At 50.2% G+C, this 21,474-nt stretch overlaps 1 protein-coding gene across 3 annotated transcripts in view; it reads left to right on the top strand.

Moving 5' to 3' along the window:
• The window catches only part of DGKG (diacylglycerol kinase gamma), a 235,291-nt gene that overhangs the window by 192,276 nt on the left and 21,541 nt on the right, over positions 1 to 21,474 (top strand). For all 3 annotated transcript variants that reach the window (XM_006171475.2, XM_006171477.2, XM_027769454.1), the window contains one exon: positions 3,766 to 3,943. In XM_006171475.2, the coding sequence (XP_006171537.1) occupies positions 3,766 to 3,943 (178 nt within the window). The remainder of the gene's footprint in view (positions 1 to 3,765; positions 3,944 to 21,474) is intronic.

A 21,474-nucleotide genomic window follows, 5' to 3' on the forward strand; every position in this document is an offset into this window, starting at 1 on the left:
AGCCCGCGGCGCTCGTGGCCGTCGGCGGGGCAGCCCGCAGGGGGCGCCTGGGGAGGGGGCGCGTGACGTCATGGAACAGTCGCAGGACGCGGCCCGGGAGCCCGCGGGGAGCCGGCCGCCGGCCGCGGGGCCCAGCTCCATTTAGGCCGGCCGGTGCTGCGCTCTGCTCCACTTTCCCGCTCGGCTGCAGCTGCCACCTCCCCAGACCCCGCTGGGCCCGGGTTCTGACGGAGGGGAGGGTGTGGTGGCTGGAACTGAGAAGGGACACTCAGGTGTGGGTTGGCAGGGCGCTCACCGACATGGGGCAGCCTGCAGGCCACTGAAATGCTACCAGTCGAGGCTCAGGTGGTGACGGAGTGACTTCAGGGAGAAACAGGCCTCGGCACCGCAGCAGGAGAAACTGAGCTAAAGCTGCAGACACTTTGGGCGTGCTCCTGCCTTCCAGAGACCCAGCCCGAGGTAGACGCTAGACCCCCACCTCCAGTTACAGGTGGAGGCTAAGGAACCAACCGCGATCTCACAACTGTCAAGTGACAGAGCCAAGATTTAAACACATGTCTCTCCGTGCCCAATCCCAAACGTGCTCCTTACAAAACCCTAAATTGCTTTGAGGAGGGGCGTTCTAAGGGCGGGGCCTCAACAGCCAGCAGACCTGGCTCCGCCCACATCCTCTATTCCGTTTGTCCCACCTGAGTGGGACCCAGTGAGACAGGGCAAGGGGACGATCTCTCCAAAAGCAGAAAGGACGGTCTGCTCTTCCAGGGAGAAATCAGCTTACCAAGTTACTAGCTAACTCTCCTAGTTGGTCATGGCTAGAGGGGAGGGAGTAGAGTGCACTTCAGACCGCGGCCGGAGGAAGGATGCCTTTGGTGGAATGGCCTATGCTGGTGGTATGCTTTTCTTTTTCAAACCTGGCACAGGCAAGATAGATTAGTACTACCGGTCAGGTGCCAGGGACTCTCAGCCCTCCGCAGACAGAGCAGGGGCAGGAGGTTTGGATTATTCAAACAACAGCTGGAAGTTTAATTGTGCTTTAAGTCTAACAGCAAAATATCCAATGTGCCTCATTGACTCTTCATCTCCGGAGGACCTGGCGTCTGACGGCTGACCACGGAGAGGGCCTCGTCATTGTTTTCGTCCTTTATACACATGTACCAGGGACTTAATCCCCAAACCATGGGGTGGCTATAATGAAGGGTCACAGAATAAAGATTTAAAATAAGCCAATGAAAGTAGAATAAAATAAGCCGATGGATTGGAGGAAGCTTGGGCTGAAAGTCAGCTCAAATTGCTTAAATAAATCCAAACCCTATGTCCAAGTTCTTCTTAGAAAGAAAAAGCCTACCCAAGTTCAGGACCGGGAAGAGCTGGCAGAGCAGGAGACCGTGGACGAAGGGCTATGTGACTGGGACGAGCCGAAGCGACGCTGTGACCTAGCAGCTGGTCAAGGGCTGGTGCCACTTTGATCATGTTCGACAGTGAGGATGATGGGGACAGGCAACGTGCTGAGCTCATACATGGGCTTCGCATGTTACCTCATGTCTGGGGCCCGATAGCGTCATAGAATTCCAGCCCCAGGAGGCACTGGCTTCCATGCCTCCTGCCCCATCAGATCCTGTTGTTAGTGCTGTTCTTAACACTGGCAGCCTCACCAAGGGGGACAGTAACAAGGTGGATTCTGTGCAAACAGGAGAGCCAGCGTGGGGAGAGGTCTGAAAGCCAGCCTCACGGGAGAGGATTAGTGAGTGGACAGTGCTCAACCCAGAGGTGGCACAGCCAATGGGGGTGTGAGAGGGAAGAGAAATAAAGGGGTGCTAAGCATTCTGCCATCAAATCTGTGTACCTGTGCCTGCAGGTACGTGGCTTTGGGCATGTTACTCAACCTCCTCTGCTTCCCCAAACGTACAGAGGGGGGTAGTCATAGTAACTAACTTAAAAGATTGTTATGGGGGGCTGCAGGTGGCATGGTAGTTAAGGTGCCTGACTCCCACGTGGTTGACCACAGTTCAAGCCTTGGACCTGGTGGCTTGCTTTCTCAATTTCCCTTCCTCCCTCTCTGTGGTCAAATTAAAATAATAATAATAATAATTAGTTTAACTAAATAATTCTAAAACAACTTTAAAGGTTATTATGAGGCACTAAATGAAATGTGTGTTAAACATTACGCAGTAGATGGCAATGCTTAATCCGTATGACAGTGAAGATGACAACCATCGTGTGTCTCTGCCGGGTGGCCCATGGAGAAAAACTGAAGGTCACTCTGTCTGGCTTCAGAGAGGATGACAGCACCAGCGGGTGTCAGTGAGAAGAGAGAATCTGGGTCAATATGAAGAGAACGTACAAATGATCAGAATTTCCTAATGAAGAAGTGAATTCCCAGTTACCACAGAAACCCACACTATTCCATTCCGTAGCTGTGAAACAAGGCCTGGGGATGAGAAGACAACATTAAGGACGTCCGAGAAATCGGCAGGTGAATCAGTAAGAATGGCAACGAGCCCTACCTTTCCATCCCTCCTCTGCAGAGAAGTCTCTGGAAGTTTGGCTTTGTATGGTAGATCACCTCGAGGGTAGTGTGTTTTTTTTTTTTTTTTGAGAGATTTTCACTGTAGGGCGCGTGCACTCGCCAGACCGACAGAGAGAGACATAGAGACAGAAAGCGAGAAATCACCCCCCAGGGGGGATGGTCACACCGCAATCCCTTCTCCATTCTCCTCTCGGGATCTTGGGCACGCCACACACGTGCCCGGCGTGAGTTTTAAGCCACCGGGTCCGGGACACGAACCGTGGTCGACTACGTGGGAGTCCAGCGACATAGCCATTACGCTAACTGCTGGTTCCCAAGGGTAGTGTGTTTTTATCACATGCTGTGGATTGTTTCCTTCCACAAGAAGCAAGACAAAGAGCATGGACTTTGTCGTGAAGGCCCCCAAGTTTGAATCCCTGCTCTGCTACTTCTCAGCTGTGCAGTCTTGGATAACATAGCTCACCTCTCTGGGCTCCGCGTCGTCTTCTGTAAACACAGTAAATGAGCTACAATCCTGGGGAACAAGGACAGAGCTAATGTAGTCCTGGCCACGTGAGTGAGCGTCAAGCTAAAGCAGGCTGACTAAGATAGGTGAAGCACACGAATTCAAGCCTTCTGGCCTTTTGTACCTGGCAGAGGCTGTGGGGGTGGAGGCTGGATAAAGAAACGCTGCTACATCAGCAAGCGCATGTGCCAAAATTGCACTTACGCTGCAGACAGGGGAGACAGGCAAATTCGGAAAGCCTTCCAGATCTTAGTCTTGTGCTTCTCACAAGGAGGGATAAAATAAGAAGGGGCAAACATTACAATTTCCTGTCACTTTTTGAGCACCTACTCTGTGCTTGGTTCTAGATTCAGGCTCCCCCACTGTAAGAGAGGTCAGCTTGGGATCCTGAGGCTGGGCTGGGGACCAGCTCTGCATTTGACTCAGGAAGCAGCTCTACAGCGTGTCTAGACCTAAAGCTGGTCCCTGGAGCCTGTGCTGTCTTTCCCACAGCTGACCAGGACTAGCGCTCTCCTGCCCACCACGGCGACCAAAGCGTCAAGCCTGAGCAGCTGTGCCCAACGTTCAGTTTCTGACAGTGGCAGGGTGGTGACTGAGGGCCTGTCACACCCTCTAAGAGAGCTCTCCACCACACACAGATGCACACGTGTGCGCGTGCACTCACTGCACCGTGGGTGTGATATTGCGATATATTAGGAACACTAACAGATGGCTTTTTCTCTCTATCCCGCAGTGTGACGGGGTTGGGGTGGACCTGAGCAACATCTTCCTTGAAGGCATTGCCATTCTCAACATTCCCAGCATGTACGGAGGCACCAACCTCTGGGGAGAAACCAAGAAGAACCGGGCTGTGATCCGGGAAAGCAGGAAGGGTGTCACTGACCCCAAGGAACTGAAATTCTGCGTCCAAGGTAAGCCAAGCGTAAGGATAGTGGCTCTAGGCCAGTGCTCCGGGGGTCGGGTCGTTCAGGTGGGCCAGCTAGCCAAGCCTGTTAGCAGTCTGTGTAAGGCCCTGCAACCCACCTGGACCCAGCGCTCTGTGCACACGCGTTATAACCTAACTGAGAAGACAGGGCTCACAGTAAGGGAGTCCTAAATGACAAGCAGGAGTGACACCGGGTGGCTCCATGAGGTCAGGAGTCACGTGCTTGCTCCCATCAAGGTCACCAGTGTTCGCAAATACCTAAATCCAACAGTCAGTTCTCAGCCCTCACCCGGCTTCACCTGTCAGCGGCGTTTGACCTAACGACCATTCTCCCTGGAGTACTCCACCCGCTTGGCTTCTCAGCCTCCGCTTGTTCCTGGTTTCCCTTCTTCCTCGCCTGTCCGTCCTTTTTGGTCTCTGTTCTTTCTGGCTTCTCAATGCCGGGGTGCCCAGGCGGAGTCCCTGACTCTTGTCTTTCCTGTCTGCGCTCCCGATGACCTCATCCAGTCATGAGCCTTTCCTTAAACATCACATGTGCACACGACACTCCAAACCTGTCTCCAGCCTCCCCGGGGCTGCGGGCACGTGTCCGGCAGCCTGTGCCACACGTCCCCCTTGCACGGTTGCCAGCCATCTCCCACTCCGCGTGTCACAGACTGAGCGCCCTCCCCCAAGCCTTCTCCACGCACAGCCGTCCCCGTCTCTGTTGGCGATGACTCCAGCCTTCCCGTTGCTCGAGCCAAAACATTGGCATCATCCTTGACTTCTCTTTTTATCTCACTTCTTACATCCAGCCCATCAGAAAATCTGTTAGCCCCGCTTTTTAAAAACACCCAGGATCTGACCGCTTCTCATTCCTCGCCATCCTGCCGCCTTGATGGGAGCCACCATCCTCCGTCACCGGGACCACTGCAGACCCTCCTCACTGACTCCCTGCCTCCACCCCTGCTCTGTACAGTCTGTCCTCACCGCTGCGGCAGAGTGTCCCTGGGAACGTATGCCATGTGACGACACTTCTCTGCCCGAAATCCTGCATGGCCCAGAGTAAAAGGCAAAGTGTTGTTTTGTTTTTGATGTATGCTATACAGAGAAAGAGGGAGACTCCACCCACACACACCCCCAAACAAGGCCTGCTCACTGCACAGTCCTTTTTCCTTCGATTCTCCATCCTATCAAGATCCTGGGAACACACTCATGGGTGTGTTTTTTCCGTCAACAAGCCAGGACTGGACCCCTGGTGGCCCTGCGGGTCTGGTCCTCCGTGCAGTGCCCAACAGCTACGCTGTGGAGCTGACCTGTGAGACAGAGACTTGAACATGGCTGCGATGGCCCTGCCTGAGCTGGCTCCCGTCCCCTCCCAGACCTCATCTTCCACTCCTCTTCCTTCCGCTCAGTCTGCCTCCGCCACGCAGCGGCTCTGACGCAGCAGAGCTTCCATGAACGCCTGGGTTTTTTCATCTGTAACGACAGGGCCGTGCGCCTTAGAGGCCATCAGCTGAGCCTCTGCTTTTAACCCACCACAACCCAAAACGCAGCTTTCTGAGAGTGCCCCCGAAACTGCCTTCAACCCAGCCCTCACAAGCCGTTTCTGCCAGTGATCCGAATAGGGACCGCATCAAAGCTCCTGGCCGCCAACGCCATCCGTGAGAGTGAGCCTCATGGGTTAGCAATGGACTGGTGAGCTGGGGGAGAAAGACCACGTGGGAGGGCATTAGCAAGCACCGTGCCAGCAGGCAGGAGACTGGCTTCCAGTCCGAGTGCTGCTACTAACCTGTTTTTCGCCACCTCCATTTTCTTTGCTGTAAAATCGCCTGTGGTGTACAAGTTTTGATAGGGAGGTGCGGGCTTATTGAAAAGGAAGATTCCTGGACTCTAGCCCAGATCTACCTAATCAATCACTGGGTTGGTTCCTGGGCATCTACATTTGTAATGAGCTCCCCAGATGACTCCAACGGGCTGCCACGCTGGAGAACCACTGATACACACAAAGCCCATAGTCTTTTCCGGGTCTAGCATTCCTTGGATGTGGGGTTGCATCCTTTGATGTCCGAGCTGCTAGGCCGAGGTTGGCTGTGATCCCACCAGCAGAAGGAAACCGCACTTGGCTAGGACCAGGCGTGTTGTCCCAGCTCAGAGGGTAAGGCAGAAAGACTGCAACACAGCACGACCCTGTCTTTAACGAGACAGACTCAGCTGCCCACCTAGGGAGGGCTTGCTTGCTTAGTTCACACCCATCTACCAGACGGTCAGGATCTTCTGTTCCAGGGCGGGGTCTGCGAGAATCACCATCCTCATCTCCGTCCTCTACGAGAGGGCTCCGGAGTATTAATTTCTCTATTGCCCTCTCAAGCCCCCTTTGCTTTACATGATAAACCCTTCCATTTGTATAAAGCAGTAAACCAAATAATGTGTTCCCCCTTCCTCCTTTGGCAAGGAAAGCTGGGGGTACTAGCAGAGCGTGGGGGAGCGTTGGAGGTTGTGTAAAGTTCCTCGGATTTCCCCTCTCCAGTGCTCTTACCTCAACCCCCACTCGGGATCCAGCCCACCCCCGGAGCAGAGAAGGAGAGCAACACAGCAGCGCCCTCCCCTCCCGCTGCTCGAGGGCTTGGGGATGCTCTTGCTGAGGTCATGTTCTGGTTAAGACTCAAGGACCACCTCATCTTCCACTTAGATGTCTGACCTTACATCTTCCCCGTCCTTGAGCAAGAGTAAAGTGCTGATCGCTCTTGACCGTCACGTCCAGGAACTCTCTTCCCCAAATCCCCCTTTCTTACCCCCACAATGTGCTTTCAAAGCTAGAAATGAAGCCACTTCCTGTTCTTTAGATTAGTGCGAACTGATCTTTGCAGAGACACCAACACCAGGCTCTCCGTAGGGTCTGTGATCTCATGTGAGTTGTTAACAAGAAAAGCTAAAGAGGTAACTTATTTTAGTGGAGAGCCATTGGCCTCAGTGGAGGAGAGTTGGGTTCCAGTGCAGACTGCTTCTCACTGGAGTGCGGCCTTGGGTACATCCTTTCACCTCCTCAGGTCTGAGTTTTTCTTATCTGTTAAATAAGCAAACCCGATGATATTCTGTGGCTCCACAGAGCTCCACAAAATTAAAGCATAGTCAGATTTGGTTTTATGTGTTCTTGGACAGAAATCTGTGCGACTTTCTTCCTTCTTCGTGTGTTCAGCCCTAGCATTCATAGAGTGGTGGCTGAGGAGTGGGGAGCTCTCTCTGCAGGGTCTTCACTTGTTGAGATTCTTTACTCCTTGGCAGTTTCATTGAGATTGAAGAAGGCAAAGTCAGAGATAGCGGTGGGAGGGAAGGCGTTTATCACAGAAAGTAAAACAGGAAATGACAATAGAAGACTTACTGTCAAATCTCTCATCAAAGATCTACTTTTCTTCTGTGAAAAACAATCCAACTAAAAAAGTCTTTCAAGATTTGCATGACGTGAATTCTATGAAACTATGGCTGATGAGGAATCGATAGGAGTACCAGGAAAAGCATCAGGATTGTAGCTGGAAAACCTGGCTTCTAATTCTGGTTTTATGCTTGCTAGTTTCATCAGCCTTGAAAAGCTACCCAACCTCCCTGAGTCTCACCTATAAAATGGGTATAAGAATACCTAGCTTGGGCCAGCAGATGGGGTGAAGGTTAAGGCAGCTGGGTCCCACATGGCCAACTCTGCTGTTTGGGTACTGGACCTGAAGGATTGACTATCACACCAGACGTGTGTGTGTGTGTATGTGTGTGTGTGTGTGTGTGTGTGTGTGTGCCACAAATCCAAGAGGATAATGAAGGAGAAGAGCATGAAGCAGGTCATCACCCTAGGGGGTGATTTCTTACTCCCCACCCAACTCCCATCTCTGTCTGGCTGGCAAGTGCGCATGCCCTGTAGCCTAATTAATTAATTAAAGAATACTTAGTTTGTTATGAGGATGATGGATGTGAAAGTGCCTGGTACATAGAACAAACTCAAACTTTTTTTAAAAATACCTCCTTTCTCCTTTAATCCTACCTTGTGCTGGGACAGCTGGTGGGTGCCTGGATTTGAAGTTCTTATTTTTACATTACTATCTACCTGCACGGCCACTAAGAAAGAGCAGAGCTCCTGCCAGACTCCATCCCAGCTTTGTCTTAGCCTGTCAATGACACCTGCCTACCGCATCCTTTCCTAGACCTTTTAGATTCCAAACATGGAGGCTGAGTAGAATTCACCTTTGTATCCCTTGCTGTCTGGTCCCAAGAGGTTACTCAAAAAAAGTCATCGGATAAGTGAAAATCACAAGTTATTCTTGGTTATTCTTAGTTCGAATAATAACAAGATACTGAGAAATCACTCATGTATTTATATTTCATTTTGACTTACAAATAATCTTGCATATATTAACTTAATACCATCCTAACCAGAAACCCATGACCAAGATTATGCCCACTCCCTGCCACATCCTTGGTTGGGAGACAAACAGAGAAGGCATAAGAGTTATGCAATTAATGTCCAGTGGTAGATTAGAGCCAAGACTCAAGCCCATGATTGTTAGCCTAGCTCCAAATGGCTAGCATCTCACTAGAAGATGTATTAGAGAGGCCACTGTGTGTATTGCACATGCCAGGCACTCAGAAAACAGAAAGCATTTAGACCCGGTCCAAGGAAAGGCTCCACATCTAATTGTTGAAACCTGCTTCTCCTACAAGGCCTACCCAGTCACCATCTCCTTCCTGGAGCCTTTGGTAGCTCCCAGAAGTGAGTCCAGTCTCCGAATTCCTAGAGCAGTTCATTGTGTTTTCTGTCTCCCCAGCACACCCACTGTCTGTTGCTCTGTGTTGTAGGCATGCGTATTCTCATGGATCTCCTAGCAGTACCTGGAAACTAGGGAGCATGTGGTCTTCATTTTTATGTCCCTTCAAAGCCTACTACCTTACTTGGGTCACATGTGTTCTACAAAATGCTTGTTGGCAGAAAGAAAAAAGGGACGAAATCTTGCCTTCAGTGCTAACTCACTGGGCAGCAGATTCTGGAGTGGGACAGAGCAGGCACTTAGTGAAAAATCTTGGGGAAAAAAACCATAGTTTTAGGAAGTTATATGCGATTTGTGAGGCTAGGAATCTAGTTTCATGGAGCCATTAGAAACTCATTTGGTAAGCAAGGCGTACTGGCCATCTTCAAATGAGAAGTTCAGATATGGCTTAGCGGACCTGCAATTGAGAATCAGCACAAGGTAAAGGACTCACCACTGAGAATTTAGGAGTTCCAGGCCTTTCCGCCACCAAGAATGTGACACTGGTTTAGCCACCGAACCTCTCCAAGTCTCCTTTTCAACACTTACAAATGCACACAATTAGGTCCTCTGTCCTTCAGCACTGATCTGAAAGGAAGGGGACCATCCACGCAGAGCACTTAGCACAGTGCCTGAGACCTGGTGAGCATGTGGTCGTCAGTAATCAGAATCATTCCTAGGTGTAAAGTGGAAAGTATTTCACGTATAAGAACGGAGCCATCTTTAGAAATTCACTCTTTTGACTTCTGTTTTACATATTCGGTCTATGATCTTTATATCGCTTGTGGTCCTAACGACCTGTAATTCTAGGTTATTTATTGGCACTGTGCAGAAGTGTGTTTGGGGTTATCCAGTGAAGCAAGGTGAGGGTGGAGGCTAAGCCTTGAATCCAAATGCACACCGAGGACATGGCACAAAGCTGGAGTGTCCTTGTGACGTTGAAGAGAAAAGTCCCAGGGAGCTCTGCCGTTGTTTCTCTCTGGCCCCGGGTGGAAATATAAATGCAGAGACTTCCTACATATTTTCTTGAACTCTTCACTGAACCTCACATCTGCTCCAGTCCAGCCTTCAGCCTCAAGCCAGCAGCAGCTGAGGCTGTGTTACCTGACCCTTCTGGCTCAATGATTTCTCAATCTCATTTGAACTGCAAGTGGGGTAACCTAGACAAGGTTCTAAACAGGTGGGGCAAAATCCCCCCGACTTTAACTAGACAATACTTTTTGTAATTCTTGGTAGACAAAAATAGGGAGACAACCCCCTTGAGTAGAGTATTCACTTTAGTCATCTTCCCAGCAGTGGGACAGGCTTTCTGCTGGTATATTCAATTCATGCTTATGAAGCACCTACCAAGTACCAGGCACTAGGGTGTGATGGTGAACCAAAACTGACATAGGCCCTGTAGCCACTGGAAGCAGGGAAATGAGACCATGATAAAATAATCTCACCAACGGGTTAGGCATATAATTAGGAACTGTAATAAATGCTAAGGAGGAGAGTCAGGTGGCTCCACAGAACTCAGCAAGGCCAGCCAGCCAGTGGTAGCTCACGGGCCCGCCCGTGACCTCACTTGGCTCCACATCTAATTGTTGAAACCTGCTTCCCCTACAAGGCCTACCCAGTCACCATCTCCTTCCTGGAGCCTTTGGTAGCTCCCAGAAGTGAGTCCAGTCTCCGAATTCCTAGAGCAGTTCATTGTGTTTTCTGTCTCCCCAGCACACCCACTGTCTGTTGCTCTGTGTTGTAGGCATGCGTATTCTCATGGATCTCCTAGCAGTACCTGGAAACTAGGGAGCATGTGGTCTTCATTTTTATGTCCCTTCAAAGCCTACTACCTTACTTGGGTCACATGTGTTCTACAAAATGCTTGTTGGCAGAAAGAAAAAAGGGACGAAATCTTGCCTTCAGTGCTAACTCACTGGGCAGCAGATTCTGGAGTGGGACAGAGCAGGCACTTAGTGAAAAATCTTGGGGAAAAAAACCATAGTTTTAGGAAGTTATATGCGATTTGTGAGGCTAGGAATCTAGTTTCATGGAGCCATTAGAAACTCATTTGGTAAGCAAGGCATACTGGCCATCTTCAAATGAGAAGTTCAGATATGGCTTAGCGGACCTGCAATTGAGAATCAGCACAAGGTAAAGGACTCACCACTGAGAATTTAGGAGTTCCAGGCCTTTCCGCCACCAAGAATGTGACACTGGTTTAGCCACCGAACCTCTCCAAGTCTCCTTTTCAACACTTACAAATGCACACAATTAGGTCCTCTGTCCTTCAGCACTGATCTGAAAGGAAGGGGACCATCCACGCAGAGCACTTAGCACAGTGCCTGAGACCTGGTGAGCATGTGGTCGTCAGTAATCAGAATCATTCCTAGGTGTAAAGTGGAAAGTATTTCACGTATAAGAACGGAGCCATCTTTAGAAATTCACTCTTTTGACTTCTGTTTTACATATTCGGTCTATGATCTTTATATCGCTTGTGGTCCTAACGACCTGTAATTCTAGGTTATTTATTGGCACTGTGCAGAAGTGTGTTTGGGGTTATCCAGTGAAGCAAGGTGAGGGTGGAGGCTAAGCCTTGAATCCAAATGCACACCGAGGACATGGCACAAAGCTGGAGTGTCCTTGTGACGTTGAAGAGAAAAGTCCCAGGGAGCTCTGCCGTTGTTTCTCTCTGGCCCCGGGTGGAAATATAAATGCAGAGACTTCCTACATATTTTCTTGAACTCTTCACTGAACCTCACATCTGCTCCAGTCCAGCCTTCAGCCTCAAGCCAGCAGCAGCTGAGGCTGTGTTACCTGACCCTTCTGGCTCAATGATTTCTCAATCTCATTTGAACTGCAAGTGGGGTAACCTAGACAAGGTTCTAAACAGGTGGGGCAAAATCCCCCCGACTTTAACTAGACAATACTTTTTGTAATTCTTGGTAGACAAAAATAGGGAGACAACCCCCTTGAGTAGAGTATTCACTTTAGTCATCTTCCCAGCAGTGGGACAGGCTTTCTGCTGGTATATTCAATTCATGCTTATGAAGCACCTACCAAGTACCAGGCACTAGGGTGTGATGGTGAACCAAAACTGACATAGGCCCTGTAGCCACTGGAAGCAGGGAAATGAGACCATGATAAAATAATCTCACCAACGGGTTAGGCATATAATTAGGAACTGTAATAAATGCTAAGGAGGAGAGTCAGGTGGCTCCACAGAACTCAGCAAGGCCAGCCAGCCAGTGGTAGCTCACGGGCACGCCTGTGACCTCACTTGCCGGATACTCAGACCAAGTGGGCACAGTAGACACAAGCGCTCTCCAGGCGCACGCACGCAGTCACCAGCTCTGCCCTCCAGATGTGGAGGCTTCATCGGAGCAGGGATAAATCCTCCCCTTCCGGTCAGCTGACTGTGCTTTGCAGGCACCTGTGGCTCTCTCCGCCACGCTCTGGCCCATATGCGTGTTCACAAATTGTATGGACCATGCCCTGAATCCCAGGGCGAGGACGTGGAATGCCCTGGAGCCGTCTCTCTGGCTCACACTCCCAGGTGAGGAAGCAGAGCTCAGCTGAGATAGCAAAGTCATTGTGGCATGAGCTTATGGTTTCCTGAGGCTTTCTCTTCCCCTCTATGAAGCCATAACAGAACGTGGCCTCATGGGCTTGGGAGCTGTCCAGGGTTGTAGGTTCCCAGTTTTCCTCTCCAATGGGGATCTGATGGTAACAGTGAGCCATAGTCAGACACTCTTCTTTCTGTCTGAGAGAAAATAAAAATGTTTTTTAAAAATGTGCATCTAAGGCCAGGCCCATGGTCTGGTGGTTCAGGGAGCCAGATCCCACATGGCTGGCTACACGGCTTGAGAAGGGTGACAGGCACGTGTGTGTGTGTGTGCCTAAAATCCTAATAGGATGGAGAGATGGAGGAGAAGGGATTGTGGCGTGACCACACTCCACCCAGGAGTGCTTTCTCCCGCTTCCTCTCTCTCTGTCTCTGGTGAGCACAAACACCCTCTGGCTTATAAGCAACAACAGCAAAGAAAAAAATCTGTGTTAAATCTGCATCTAACAAAGGTCTCTCTGGTCTCTCCTGTGGGCTGAAATCGAGCAAGACAAGTAACCCTTAAAGAGCCTAGGGATCCTTGGGGGTGCACACACAGGGATTCCCATCGGTTCTGGGAATCCCACCATTCCTGTTAAAAGTTTGCAGGGCTACCCAGAGACTTCGCTTTCCTTTTCATAGGAAGTCACAGCTTTGACTTTCAATCCTTCATGCAGCCCATGCTGGAATAAACATGCCTCTAACTAGCCATTACCTCCCCTTCTTTCCAAACCCTCCTCCTTGCCCAAAACCCATGGCTCCTTTCTCCCCTCCTGGCTCAGGGAATGCTCCTAGAATTATTTATTTACATGTTGTCTCTCCTGCAAGACTGTGAGCTCCTCAGGGAGCCCCAGTTGTCATTGTCCCCTCTCTATCCCTGTGTCTGGCAATTTCTGAGACTTCAAAATGACTTGTGAATATTGGCTGACCAAAATCACCCAGTATCAGGAGTACATGGAGTGACAAGTTAGGGAACTGGATTTTTTTTTTTTCTGGCTATTTTGTTATACAGTACCCGTTCTTGCTGGAGACAGAGAAAGGGAAAGTGAGAGTGTGTCTCCCGGGGTGCTGCAATCTCTTCTCCATTCTCCTGTCAGGATTTTGGGCATGCACATACATGTGCCCAGTGCGTTTTTCAAGTCAAGGTCCAGGACTCAAACCATGCAGTCAGCCATGTAGGATCTAGCCACCTTAACCATCACGCTATTTGCTGGCCCCAGGAATTGTTTCTGAGTGCCCGCAAAATGGGATTTGTGTGAGTGATACTGGCAGGGATGTGCCAGGCCCCTCTGCCAGCAGCAGCCTGTGTAGGTGCTCAGGCAGGTCCGCTCCAGGCTCCCCTCCTTCTCTGAAGCCCTTTCTCTTCCCAGCCCACTCTACAACAGGCAGTAGCTGTGGCCTGTTCCCACAGACCTCTCGTGGTCTCTGGCAGGAGCTGCCTTGCAGGACTGGCTGGAGTTAGGTATGTTCTTGCAGCTTCCAAATGAAGGCCACGCAACATGATTCTCAATGCCTATTTCTGTAGGGACTAGAATGTTTTCTATGTAGAAATAAACTTCAGAATCCTAGGTCTCTCGAACATTTAGAGATCATTCTTCTTCTAGGTAAGGAGAGAGAGTCAGCCAGGGGAAGTGGCTTATCCTTGTCCAGACCTTGCTTGAAATGCAGGTCTTCGGTACTGGACAGTGGTGCGGCAGGAAGGTGCTCTGTGAGGCTCCCCCACAGGGCTTCGAAGGTCTCAGGTCCATATCTGGGTACCTCCCTGAATATACTGGGCCTACCCATGAGCCAGGACTGGCTAAGACTGTGGATCATGGCATCAGGACCCTGTTGAAGGTGCTATATCTCAGTCTGTCCCCTCCTGTCTCTCTCGCTCATGGCAGAAATGAATACATTTGTTTTTAAATATCTGAGAAGAAAAGAATGAAGGTCATTAAGTTCCACAGGCCAGTTATCAATCCTCTAGAATAGGGCTCAGCAAACTTTTTCCTATAAAGGGCCACATAGTAGCTATTTTTTAAAAAATGGGCTTTTAAAGTAAAAGTCTAATGCTCACTCAGCTCCATTCACTTAGCATGAAAGCAGCCATAGACAACACATAAATGAATGGCACGATGGTGTTCCAATAAAACTTTATTTACAAACAGCAGGCCGGATTGACCCTTAAGCCATGATTGGCCAATCCCTGCACTTGAGTCTCACATGGCCCATCCATCAGCATCACAGGCCTGTCCTGAGTGTATGTCAGAAATGAGACTGTGAGGTTCTGTGCCAGACCTGCTGCAGCGGAATCCACATTACAGCAAGGTCCCCTGCTGATGGCACGTACACCGAAATTTGAAGGGCACCGCACTGGTAGGCTCAGTGCTCCTCCTAAGATCACCAAAAAGAAATGTGATAGATTACAAAAGGGTGGCCCCGGGGAGGTTAACTGACCTACCCAAGGTCACACTTTTGGTGGATCTTGGACTAGAGCCCAAGTTTCAGTATTCCAAACACGTTCTTTTCACGCACACCAGAGTACAACCCCAACCCCATGGCAGCCTCCCCCTGTCTGTATGGCCTGGATGCAACTCAAATTCACTGGAAATTCAAGGGAAGATGACTTCTGAATGAAGAGGACTCTGTTTCCAGATGAGTCTTCCTCTCTCCCATCACCTTCTCCAAGACTTGGGAGAGGCCAGTGAGGCAGAAATACGCCTCAGGAGGCTGCTCAGCATCTGCAGAGGGGAAACCTGCTCACACAGGTACCAGCCAGGGTTGAACCCCAACTTAATTCCTGCCTCAGGAGGTTTGCTCCTCAAAATAGAACTACACAGCCAAGGAAACTCACTTTTCACATGCAAAAGAAACTTCTAGACTACACTCTTTGGCAGGACTAGACACCTCAGTTTTTCCTTCTTCCGTTCACCCCATCTTAGCCCCCACATCAGCTCCTGCTTCCCTGTAGGCGCTCTTAGGTCATTTAATATTGGGTACCTCCAAGACGCATCCCACCACAACACGCCATTGCCATGAGCTCTGCACGTGCTCAGCATTGGTGTTCTTCCCGGTCTGTTTCTATTTTGTGCAGGTATTTGTCTCAGTCTGGGCTAATGTAATAGAATAGCATAAACTGGGTGGCTTATAAACAATGGCAATTAATTCCTTGCAGTTCTGGAAGCTGAGAGGTCCAAGGTCAGGGTGCCCATTGATTTGAGTCCTGGTGCGAGTCCTCTCTTTGGTTTACAGATGGGCACTTCTTGCTGTGTCCTCACGTGGAGAGACCATCACTCTCATCTCTCTTCCCCTGAAGGCACTAGTCCCATCAGTGGGGGCTGCACCCTCATAACCTAATTACCTTCTTAGTTTGCTATTGCACCACGAACAGAAATACCTGAGACCGGGGGAATTTACAAAGAGGTTAGAGGCTTATTCACCTCACAGTTTGGAGGTTCAAGGAGCAGGGTCCAACTTCTGATGAGGTTACAACAGGTGGAGGGCAGGATCTTGAGGAGAACAGCTGTCTATAAGTTTCTGTGTCTCATTCTACTGATTCCTTCTGTTTCCACCCTGTGGAATGCAATCACTGGGGCCCCATCCCTATGACATTATCATAACCAAAGGCCCTACTCTGAGAACCATGAAAGAGTTTTGGGGAGACATCCAAGCTTAAAAACATGAACCTTTGGAGTACAAACTATAATCTAAACCATCACACCTTCCAAAGGCCCTACCTCCGAATACCATCACATTGGACATTCTAGTTTCTATGTATGAATTGAAAGGAGAAAGCACATATTCAGTTTTGTAGCAGTGTTTAATCTTCTTAATCAATCAACAAATATGTGTTGGACTGTTATTTATTATCTTCTTTGGGACAAAACTATTGCATATTTAATTATTTAATCCATTTTTATGTGTGACGACACTGAATCTGAGTGGGGTTCTGCGATTGGGCCAAAACGACACAGATCACACATGACAGAGCTTGGACTCAAAGCTGCCTTCAAGTACCGAAGGTGCTTTAGGTGCTGTAGCGGATGCAACAGGAAGACAATGTCCAGCTCTCCAGGAGCTCACAATCTGCCTGCCCACCCACGAGAACTATGCAGAGAGCAATCATGGTAATACCCTCATCAGAGGCAAGCTCCGCAGGATGGCAGAGACAGCGAGTACCGTTTGAGTACGGGAGGCAAGAAAAAGAGGGCCTCTCCTTCAGAACCTGACCCTAGCTCCCCAGTAACCAGGGAGGTACCTAGTAGGCCCTCCATAAAGGTTTGATGTACTAATTAACGAATGGATTGATTAACACGATTGAATGTGTGTATGCTAGTACCTGGAGCTAGAAAGGATCTGAAAGACAGAGAGGCCATCCACTTCTTCATCGGCCAGGAAGGATGTCGTTATGCTGGTATTGAGGACAGTCCTCCCATGGTGCTTTGCCAAAACCTCAGATGCCTGGCTTTCTGGCCAGGTGTCTGTGGTTTCACGTTGTCGGCATGTTCCTTGTCTCCAAGTGTTGCAGCTTTCCGTAAGAACGTCTTTAGATTGAGTCCCATCGCGACTTACCTCTGGCCTGTGTTCCTGAACTATGAAACATGAATCCATGGGCTAAGGAATCACTTCTCTTGATAAATACGATTAAACAAGTACTATGGACGGTGAATGAGAGAAAGGGACATGGGCTGGGTTAGCACACAGAGTAGCAAAAGGGAAGATTGGAAAGATAGAGTCTCTTGGGTAATATGTCCTGCAGATTGTACATGATTACTGGAGTGATAACAAGAGATAAGGGGGGACCAGCAGATGGCTTAATGGTTACATTGCTGGGCTCCCACGTAATCAACCGCAGTTCCAATCCCAGACCCGGCAACTTAAAACTCATGCCTGGCACATGCACGTGCGTGCCCAAGATCTCAGGAGGAGAATGGAGGAGAAGGGATTGTGGCGTGGCCCTCCTCCCTGGGGGGGTGATTTCTCACTCTCTGTCTCTGTCTCTCCACTGAATGCACTGATCCTATAGAAAAAAAATCTCTCTCTTAAAAAAAAAAAATGGAGATAAGGTTTTTAATCCAGGAGCACTGGGGCCTGGGAGTCGTCTGCAGTTGGGACTAGGAGAAGGAAATCAGGTAGTGAGGGGATCATGAGAGCGGTGTGAAGTGTGGCCTTATGCTGGCCAGGCCTGGATTCGGGTGTCAGTGGCCACAAGGAAGAGTGGGTGGGAGCCAAGAGGAAGAGGAGAGTGGACAAAGAGGTCACTGTCACCTGGGTGAGTCCTCCATTCCCACAAACCGTCCGACAGGACCCCTGCTTCTTCCGCCCACCACTCAGCCTTCTGCCTGCGTCCATTGAACTCGTCCCCATCGCCAGGGCCTTCGTTAGCAGAATGAGACCTTGAGCCGGAACCGGTCTTGTTCCACCTCTCTCTTTCCGTTGTCAGGTCAATTCGCCCACCGTTTGTTAAGCACCTCCTTGACTTTAGCACTGGATGCTAGAGATACTTTACATGCATTTTCATCCCCTGCAGCTTCCATAAGGAACACTAGATAGATTTCAAAAATGAGAGACCCGGAGACTGATTGACCTGAGGCCCCCAAACCAGCAGATCTGGCACTAGAGTCTAAGCACTAGTATTCCAAACGTGGAATTCCTTCCGCACACACCACAATCAACTTTCTCCCTAACCTCCCTGCTTTCACTGATCCTGACCCAACCGCCAGAAAACTCCCTGCCTGGGTCAGCTTCCTGTAACTGTCTTTTGGAGCAGTGGTGCTGCCCGCACCCCTCGAGCTGTGAATACCGTGGTTGCTGCAGATCTCTGCAATGTGCCTGTACATCCCAGGCCTGAGAAACAGGCTTGCGCTGAACCGTGGAATGTCACCACTACTCAGTGTATTTTACTGTATACCTTACCTGGAATCAGGGCTTCTTGAGCGCAGTGGGAAAGTACTGCCAGATAATACACCAGCTGGCATTTTACCTTCAAGCCGGAGAACGCGGCTTCATTTATGAAGATCATGACAGAGGAGTCTTCCCTGAGGGGACTTGGAAAGAGGCCCGTCGTACTCCACATTCACCTCCCTCACTTCCATGCCCCATTACTCCAAGGTATTTTGTCTCTGCTTCGAATCCTTCAATCTGAGTCTATTTTTTGAGTTAAACCATCCTTGGTTTGAATTGGAGCTGTATGGTATTAGCTAAGTTTCTTAGTCTCTGGGCCTCAAGGTTTGGAGGTGTTTTTTGTTTGTTTGTTTGTTTGTTTGTTTATGTTGAGATAGTTTCTAATGGGGTTGTGACAAGGATTGGGGAAAAGAAAACAAACAAACGTGTAAGGCTCTGGGCCTGGCCTAGAGTCTGTGCCCAGCAATGCTCCTCGCTGGCACCCCAGGACAAGATTCCCATAACTCTTCTGCCTCCCGGGCCCTACGGACCTTCTTACCCTGGGCTCTGCCTACAGGCGTGATGATTCCAGAAGCTTGATTCAGGGTCATTCCGGGAGATCCTGTCCCCCTGAAGAACCCCCACCGCACCGCTCTGCCTGCACACTGTCCCTGCACTTCTGGAACACCTGCCCCTCACCTACAGAGGTCTAGAAGCCTCCTCCCTGAAATAGCCACCTTCATCAGAGCCTTGGCTGACTCCAGAAGACAGAGCCACACTGAATAGAGTACGCGCTTCCCCTGCCCCACCCCACCACACTAGCAGGCTTTCAGGGACCCACGACAATGGCCATTGTGAGCGGCTGGCCCTTTCTCTTGGCTCAGTGTCAGGCTACACTGAATGTCCTGTCTTCTGCTCGGTATGAGGTCAGGCAAGGATTGCTGCCCACCTGCTCTTGACCCAGGGAGCCAGAAGATCCAGTCTTCACTGGTTGGAAGGACTCAAACAGATCTTAAGGCCTGATCGAAGCAAACTGAGAACCCGAGGAAGGAAGAGATTTGCCCAAAGGCACATAACTAGGCAGAGGCAGAACAGAGACAAAAGTCCTGGCCATGGGCCGCTCCCTGGCACAGAGCTAATGCACTGTTCGAGAGAAGCTGGATCCCACATGGCACCCCTGACTCCCTTCCCTGGCTCAGGCAGCCTGACACATGCTGGACACAGTCACCAGAGCCCAAGATCTGATGGCCTGGAGGACCTGAGGGAAGGGATTGCAGTGTGACCAGACCCTGTGAAGGGCGTGTCTCTCCCTTCCTCCCTCTCTCTCTCCCTTCCTCTCTCTCTCTCTCTCTCGTCTGTGCACACACATACTCTATCATGAATGTAAAGAAAAAAATCATTTTAAAACACACCAGCCTCTGCCTGCAGGCAGCACACGCCCTCGCGCGCAGGCCCCTCAGTTTCTCCATCCTTGGAAAACAGCGGCTCTCGGCTGTTTCTCTGTCCTGCCTTTTCCCACTGAGGTTATTGAGATCTAGTCCAAGGTCACTTGATGCCCTCTGGCTACGTTATGCCTTGATGGATCTTTGCAGGCCCCTGAGAGAAGACACCTTCAAGCCAGTATGACAAGGGCTTGTCACAGAAGAGGTGAGTGCCCAGCTGGGCCGGGGGTGCCAAGTCCAGCCCTTAAAGACCTGCAGAGCCTGCTCTGCTCCTCCCATGCTCACAGAGAAGGCACTTGATCACTGTAGGATTGCAACACACACGCACACATTCACACGCACACGCGCGCACACACACGGAAAAGAGAGGAATTCATTTTCAAATGCCAGGCTGAGCTTCCTCCAGGCCTCCCTGTCATAGAGTTAAAGAAATAGAATCGGGGTTGCTTGATTTGCCAGGAGAGGCATCACCCCGGAATCTCCAGGTTGCAGTATCTCTAGCCCTTACCTTGCGTCTCCTCTCTCTTCCTGTCCACCCCCTGCCTCCTGCCACCCCTTCCCTCCTCTCTGTCTGTCCTCCTTTTACCTTTCTGAGCTACTTTAACTACCACCTAGAGAAGGCTGTGCACTCACCCTGGAGCAAAGACAGAACTTCCTGGAGGATGTTCCTTCCTAAGAAACAGATATCACAGCACAACTGTTGCTCGAAGGCCTGTGTGCTGTTCAGATCCTCTCCTGGGGGTACTTGGCGGCTTCCTTTCTAAACCTTGCAACCCTGCCAGTAAGTCCTCACATTTTCCAGATAAAGGACAGACTCTCGGAGGTGAAGTGCCTCCCCCAAGTGAGAAGCGCACGGCTGAGCAACAGGACTCTGATGTCGATCCGAGAGCTCCCGCTCTCTGCTTCCCGGCCTGCCGCAGGGCATTAGCTGACTGAGTTACCCCCTAGACTGGTGGGATTCCACCCAAAGCAATGAGGCCCAGTTCCCCCTTGCTGCTGTCACCCAGGAAAAGGGGACAACGCCCACAGGTTGCATTCCATTACACAGGTGCCCTAATGTACGGGCAGGCTTCCTTGCCACTGTGGGGGGATAACTTAGACACTCTCCCAGTTCCACCCCTGTCAGACGTATGGCACCTCCATTTAGGGCCGCTTGAGTCCTTGGGCTAGTTTGTTGCAACCCCCAGATCTGAACCCCGGTGTATGATCGAAGGGGAAGTGGAGCGGGTGTGGGGTTGAGAGTAGTAAGTCATCTTCTCCGGCTGAGGGTTTCCCAAACTTCCCAAAGGCAGAGTACGAGAGGGGCCCACAGCAGGGCCCCGTATATCCAGTTTCCCTTGCATCTTGAATGACTGAATTTTCATTACCATGAATCAGCAGCCAGGATGAGAATGGACAGAAAAATGATGCATTAAGGAAGAGAGGGGACAACGAGGCTGGGTGATCTTTGTCTGTTATGTGCAAGCAAAATGAGTTGCTTTATGGAGAGCTCATGACTCGGTTCATGGGGCAGGCCGTGGTAGCTTTTATTCATCATTTTTCCTCCTGCAGGTCAAACCTGTCAAAGTCTTTGGCACTAACACCTCGATCTTACTCAGTTTATTCAACAAACGTTTATTGGGGGCTTTCTGTACGGCAAAGCCTGGGCTATAAACAAAGCAAAACACATCCCTGCCTTCAACTTTGGGCCTGGGATGAAATCCACTGTCTGAGCATAAGAGAAAGAACAAGTACAGTGCTTGGCTATCCCAGGAGGATAACCAGGAGTTCCCTGAGCACGGGAATATTTTCATACCTCCTTAAGGAACAAGGAGGCTCCTAGAGCTACCGAAGGGACCAACTGGGGAGTGCGTGAGCCCTA

This window comes from Tupaia chinensis, unplaced genomic scaffold (assembly GCF_000334495.1).
Source record: "Tupaia chinensis unplaced genomic scaffold, TupChi_1.0 Scaffold149658_1, whole genome shotgun sequence".
NCBI classification, from domain to species: Eukaryota; Metazoa; Chordata; class Mammalia; order Scandentia; family Tupaiidae; genus Tupaia; species Tupaia belangeri.